General features: G+C 56.8%; 1 protein-coding gene across 1 annotated transcript; it reads right to left on the bottom strand.

Annotated features, from left to right (window-relative positions):
- Positions 1–296: 296 nt before the first annotated feature.
- Positions 297–3,957, bottom strand: SOX8 (SRY-box transcription factor 8). Its single transcript, XM_086472806.1, has 3 exons — positions 3,515–3,957; positions 1,975–2,213; positions 297–1,033 (listed from the first exon to the last, which is right to left on the bottom strand). Exons 1-3 carry the CDS (start codon positions 3,955–3,957, stop codon positions 297–299), a joined length of 1,419 nt encoding a protein of 472 aa, XP_086328932.1.
- Between the last annotated feature and the right edge of the window lie 2,332 nt (positions 3,958–6,289).

The raw sequence follows: 6,289 nt of genomic DNA, 5'->3' as shown, positions 1-6,289 counted from the left end.
TTTGTCCTTCATTTATTCAAAAGGAATCGCTGGTCCTTTTTTTTTGTTTTTTAATTATTATTATTTGTTTTTTAATTATTTTTTCTTTTTTTTTTTTAAATTGTATTAATTAAAGAAAAATAGAGCTCTGTCCTTTTGGAGAGTTTTGAAGCAAGGGGACATCCAGTCGCAACGAGCAGAGTTCCCAGTGGCTCAGGAGGCACTTCGGAAACGATCGCGGCACTCCACGCTCTTCGTCTTCATTCCTTCATTAGTGCATTTGTCGGGGAAGCCCTCGGGGGCTCCGCGCGCATCCTTTAAGGCCTCGTCAGGGTCGTATAGACCGGCTGGTCCCAGTTAGCAGTGGGGCTGTGGGCCGGCGGGATGGACAAGCCGTTGAGGATGGGCGTCGCGTAAGGACGGCGGGAGGAGTGGAAATAGGGATACTGGTAAATGCTGGAGGGGTAGCCAGGGTAGGGGTTGTAGTAGTTGGAGCTCTGGAGGTCCGTGTAGTCGCACTGGGAGCTGGAGAAGGAGGCGGCGGCCGTGGCGGTGGAGGCGGTGGTGGCACAGGCCTGGGCGCTGTAGGAGCCGTAGTCGGAGTGCGCGGGGGAGCCGTGGGACTGGTCGCTGTAGTGGCTGGGGCTCAGCTGCTCCGTTTTGATGTGCGGCCTTTGCTGGCCCGAGTCGGCGGACGACGGCGACGCCGAGGCCGGGCTTTTGTGAGTCCAGACCTGGTTGGTCCCGCCGGTGCCCGTGGCCGAGTGGGAGTAGGACGCGCCGTAGGAGCCGGCGGCGGCGTTGGGGCCGTGGTCGGCCGGCATGGCGGCGTGGCCGTTGAGCGGCAGGTACTGGTCAAACTCGTGTACGTCGAAGGTCTCCATGTTGTTGATGACCTCGCTGCTCAGCTCCGAGATGTCCACGTTGCTGAAGTCGATGTTCTGGCGGCCGCTCTCCACGAGGCGGCGGCCCTCGTGCTTCAGCTCCTGCTTGCTGCCGTGGTGGAGGTCGGTTTTGGGGGTGGTGGGTGGGGTGGGTGGCCCATGGGTCTGGCCTGGGGACGAAGGGACAGCAAGGCTTAACAAGAGCGGCCACAAACACCCAACTCCTTCAAGGGCGACTACAAAAAATTCGTGTTTCTCGCGCCTCTTACTGCAAGAGGGGAAGCGGGATTTAAATCTACCGCCCCGTGTTGGAGGCGGCTGATGTCCCCCGGTGACCATGCTGGGGACCATGTCCTCAGCTGGGGCAAACCACCCACTCAGGTGATGGTTGGCAGCGGGAAGGAGAAGCCGGGGAGCACGCTGCACCCATCAGGATCCCTCTGGGACATGGCGGGACACCCCCAGCTGCACAAACTCCCCCTCGCCTGGGAAGCGGAACCAGGGGGTGGATTTGGAGGGACCCAGCTCAGCCTCTCCCCCAGGCAGCCTGAAGCCAGCCCGGCTCTCCCAGAGGCAGAGGAGCCGTCCCGGCAGAGCGGGCCGGGGCCGGGATCCCCAGCCAGGCTGGGCGAGAGCGCAGACGCGTCTGAAGCTGCAGGACGTTCGCAATCCTCCTGGAATCTGTCAACACGCGCCCCGTGCCAATTCGCAGCGCGACCGAGAAGCGGGGAGCTTCGGGGGGGAAGCCGCAGCTCCAGGACCCTCTCCCCCAGGCACCCCTTCACATGGCCAACAGATTATTAACCCTTATTAGCTCGCAATTAATTCTCCCTGCTCCCGGGCTGGCTGGGAAACCAGGATCCCTGCGCTTCGGGGATTTCCGATCACACAGGCAGCTCTATAAGCACTTACTAAAGAAACCTGCGGCCGCGTTCACAACCTGGTGCAAAACCACAGCTCTCGGGGCAACAACTCCTGTTTTAGGATGGCCCCAATCCCACTGATACTCAGAGGGCAGATGAGCCCGTGCCCACCAGCGGGTTTGTGTCCCAAATCAATGCACCCGGGATCTCCAGATTACTTTTTTTTTTTGCCCATGAGGGTCCTTTACCTGTGTGATCGCCGTGATGGTGGGAATCGGCCATGCCTCCCAGCCCGCTGTCCGCTTTGTAGATCTGCGTGCCCGCGTGGTGGCTGAGCTCGGCTCCGGAGTCGGAGTCGCTCTGCCCGGCTTTTACGCTTTTCCTCCTCCGTGGCTGGTATTTATAATCCGGGTGATCCTTTTTGTGCTGGACCCTGAGCCGCTCAGCTTCTTCCACAAAGGGACGTTTCTCATTTTCACTTAACAAACTGGTTTGGAATGGATTTTTTTGGTTTTTTTTTTTTTTTAAAGTAAGGAAGAGGGGAAAAAAAAAATCCAAAATTAATGTCTTTTCCTATTTTCAGACTCACATCCCCACTTCCCATACACGGATTTGAGTGACCTGAAAGTTAACTGCAAAACAAGTTTACCTCAAAAAAAACCCAAATAAAAAAAGAGTTCAATTATGTTGCAAAAATGTATTAAAATACCAACTATAGAGGCGCAAAAGACACCGACCACTACAGATAGCAATGACCAGGCAAAACAAGACCCCCCTGCCCCATTTTAAATGCCTTTGTCAAATATTATTCCTATGTTTGCCCTACAAATGCCACCCCTTCACCGCAACGAAAAACGCTGCCCATTTCCAGCTTTGTTCGGTGCTTACAAAGAAACCACGAAGGCAACAGCGATGGGATTATTTCTTTCCAAACTCCCTCCCCGCCCAGACCTCTCTTTGCAAACTCTTGGAGAGTCTCAAACCGCAGCGGGAACATCGCTGGCCCAAACGGGCAGCAAAGATGCAAGTTTGGTACGGCCAGACACGACCGAATATACCACACGGTAAAACGTGGCTCGTCGCAGAGCCTTGGAAAGCAGAGCGCGCTCGGATGCCGCCCAGCAAAAAAAAAGTTTGCATCAGTGGGCAGCGCTGAGCATGCAAGCACGCAATTAAGAAGGGAAATTAGAAAGCAGATTAAAATAACTGCTAAAAATTGGCTTATTTGGTTTTAGAGCTTGGTTAAGCAGCAAGCAAGGCAGCCAAGGGAAAAAAAACTTTTCGAAAAAGCCCCTGTAAAAGAAGCAAATAAAAAAAGTCTCAGTCTTCTGGGGACAGGGATGCAGGAAACCCTGGCCAGGAGAGAAAAGGGCCCCAGGCTGCGTATCTGAGTGATGGAGCAGGAAAAACCCACGCAGCGCTGGGGCAGGACTCGTGGGTGCCCAGGTCCCCACACGGGGGCTTTTTTTGGGAGAAGGGACCGGCGTGTCCTTTGCAGAACACCGACACGCTCGGGGGGATTTTTGCACTTGGGTTTGAAGCGCTTCAAGAATCCCCCGTGGACACAAACAGATTAAAAAAAAAAAAAAGATTAAAATAAATAACATTTTCAACAAGCGGTGGGAAAGGGAATCCAGCCGCGCCCCCCGAGGCAAAGCCCCCGTCGCCTTCCCGGGGGTCCCGCCGGTCCAGCCCCGCTTCGAGGCGGGGGGTGAGGGGGCTGTCCGTCCGCGGTGGGCTGCGGGGAAGGGACGGGGAGGGGGGGGGCTGCGCGGCCCCGGGACTCACCGCCAGAGCTTGCCCAGGGTCTTGCTGAGCTCGGCGTTGTGCAGATGCGGGTACTGGTCGGCCAGTTTCCTGCGGGCGGCCTGCGCCCACACCATGAAGGCGTTCATGGGCCGCTTGACGTGGGGTTTGGCTTTGAGGGATCCGTTGCCGCGGACGGGCATGGGCACCAGGCTCCAGTCGTAGCCCTTCAGCACCTGCGAGACGGCGTCGCGGATGCAGGCGGGGAAACGCTCGTCTACCTCGGCCGCGTCCACTTTAGCGCCCAGCGGAGCGGCCCCGGGGGGCCGCGGAGCGGCGGCGGGGGCACAGCCCAGCCCCTCGGAGCCGGTGGGGGAGAGCGGCGAGTCGGAGTCCGAGTCCACGTGGGACATGGAGCTGGTGGTGCCGGCGGGGCTGCACGGAGCCTCCAGCGCTTTGTCGTGCTCCTCGGTCATGTTGAGCATTGGTGGGCGCGGAAAGGATTTGGGGGGGGGGGGGGGGGAAGGGGGAAAGGGGGATGAGGGGCAAAGCCGCCCCGAGGGGCGAGAATGCGGCCGGGCGCAGCGGCGGATACCGCGCACCCCTCCGCGGGAGCCCGAAAAAGCAAGAAAAAGATTTTTTTTAAAAAAAATATATATAAAATTCTAGAAGAATAAAAATAAAAGACACACACGCGCGAAAATCAGCCGGGAAAAAAAAAAATCACCAGAAAACAACCAAAAAAACCCCCCAACAACCAGTCCTGCTGCCGTCCCGGCGCCCCGCTCCGCGCCCGCCGCGCTCCACGTCCAGTGCGAAACGCGGCCCCCGGCCACGAGTCACTTTAAGGGGAGGGCAAGCGGCCCCGCCTCCGGCGCCGCTCCCCATTGGTGGAGAGGGAGGACTCATTTACATAAGGGGCGGGGCGCCCCGCCGGCGGGGCCCGGAGCTGCCCGCCTCACTCCTGCCGAACGGAGCCGCCGCCGCCGGGAGGTCCCGCTGCCCCGGGGGCGGCTGGAGGCGGCCCGGCCGCGGAAAAGGCCCCTCTTTTGGGGTGTGTGGGCTTCCCCGCTGCTTTCACCGCTACAAATTGTTCCGGGGGGGTGTATCTCCCCGCGCTCCGGTACCGGTGGGGACCCCTCCAGTCGGTGTGGGTGTGTTGTGTACCCCCGGTTATGCAGGGGATGCCTCTCGTTGGGGTAGGGGGCACCGGGGAGCGGGTGCAGGACAGGGGCTGAGCGGTGGGATGCTGAGCGCTTTTCTGAGCTTCCCCCGGGAACGGGGTGAAGAGGTGCGGAACGGCGCCGGGATGGGGTGGCGGCAGCAGGCGCCTCCCGGGGGCTCCGGTGCGGCGGGACGCGGCGGGCGGTTCGTGCCCTGGGTTATTTTTTAAGTCCCCTTTCCAAGAGAGCTTCTGGGGAGGTCGGGGTATGGTAGAAGCACCCGTGCGTCCCGGTTGTAAGCGGGGCCGTGTGCCCCGGTGCAGCCCTCCGGCAGCCAAGCCCCGGTGCCCCCCGTTCTCTCCAACGGGCAAATAACGGAGCAAAGCGGCGGATTGCTGGAAAGAACCGAAACGAGCCTCTCCGCGCCCCTTCTCCTCTTTCCCCACAGCCTTCCCACCCCCGGGCTCGGTCCCGGGCACCGGGAAATCTCCGGGAGAGCAGAGCCGGGGCTGCCCCGGCCGCGTCCCGCCCGACGCCGGCGGTTTTGCACCGTCCGCAGGAGGATGCGGGACCTCGGGGTGAGCCTTTGGGGCTGGGGGGCTGGGGGGGGGGGGTGTTGGGGGGTGTTTGCCCGTAAAATCTCGGGCCCCTCGGCCAAACCCCCTCTTCGAAAGCTGTGCCGGCTCGCCCCGGAGGGCTGCCCCTCTCCAAGCGAGCCCTGGGTTTGCAGCATTTATTTGGAGCATTTGATTCTAATTATCCGCGGAATCCAGCCTTCTAATTGCGACTTGGAAAAAAGCAACTCCCCAAATTCCAGTTTTATCCTCAGCTTCCCCCCTCTCAGCCTCGCTACCCCCCCGAAAAAAAGAGAGGGTCAAGTACAAGATTTACAGGAGAAAAAAAAAAAATAGAAATTGTGCAAGTGCTTCAAGCATTGCGGCGTTTAAAAAGCAACGGGAACTTGGGGGTTTAGAGAGCATTTTGTTTAATTACTGTGGTGTATAATCACCTTGAAATAAAGCGTACACTTCGAGTTTAAAAGTAACACTGTTTAAATGTGCCTGAATGTCTGTATGCCTTCTACGGGAAAATGAATATATTTTGTCAAAGTCCAAAGTGGGATTTTATTTTATTTAAAAATTCTCTTGCTTCCTTATTAGTAATTTCTCACTATTTCAGCTTTCAGTTTGCAGAGTCACAAAGTGAGTTACGTTTGGACAAAGGTTTTTTTAAAATATGATTTTATAAAGTGTCTTTTAAAAAAAATTTTGTCTTGAAGGCTCAAGGCGTCCTGTATGTGTTGAACTTGCAAGTGAGGAATAATTGAACTTTTCCAGGGCCCAATCCAAAGCTTAATGAGATTGTGGAAGAGCTTCTGTTTCCCTGGGCTTTGGATCGGTGGCTTTGCAGTGCTGTCGGGCACTTGGCAAAACGTCTTTTTTTCCCCTCATGTGACATAATTGACACACATTTCTGCAACGCCTGTCTCTGGATTTTCACAGCTCTTTAATAAGTTTACCTTACTGAAATTCTGCGAGTCAGGTAAATTGTATTTCATCCGTTTTAGGGGTGGCTGAGTCAAAGCAATAATCACTATTTTTAGTCCATCTTTCCAAAGACGGCTTCCCCTGCAGAGTACCTTCCTCCGAAGATT

This window comes from Leptosomus discolor, chromosome 14, assembly GCF_034619465.1.
Source record: "Leptosomus discolor isolate bLepDis1 chromosome 14, bLepDis1.hap2, whole genome shotgun sequence".
NCBI classification, from domain to species: Eukaryota; Metazoa; Chordata; class Aves; order Leptosomiformes; family Leptosomidae; genus Leptosomus; species Leptosomus discolor.
The sequence above is the reverse complement of the archived record's forward strand: the minus strand, read 5'-3'. Positions and strand labels throughout refer to the sequence as shown.

Bases quoted from the DNA above. Each gene is read 5' to 3' on its own strand.
- SOX8 (XM_086472806.1), bottom strand. From the start codon at position 3,957: ATGCTCAACATGACCGAGGAGCACGACAAAGCGCTGGAGGCTCCGTGC. The intron at 2,214-3,514 runs GTGAGTCCCGGG...ATTCCAAACCAG, and splicing joins ACCCTGGGCAAGCTCTGGCG to TTTGTTAAGTGAAAATGAGA. The intron at 1,034-1,974 runs GTAAAGGACCCT...CTTCGTCCCCAG, and splicing joins CCATCACGGCGATCACACAG to GCCAGACCCATGGGCCACCC.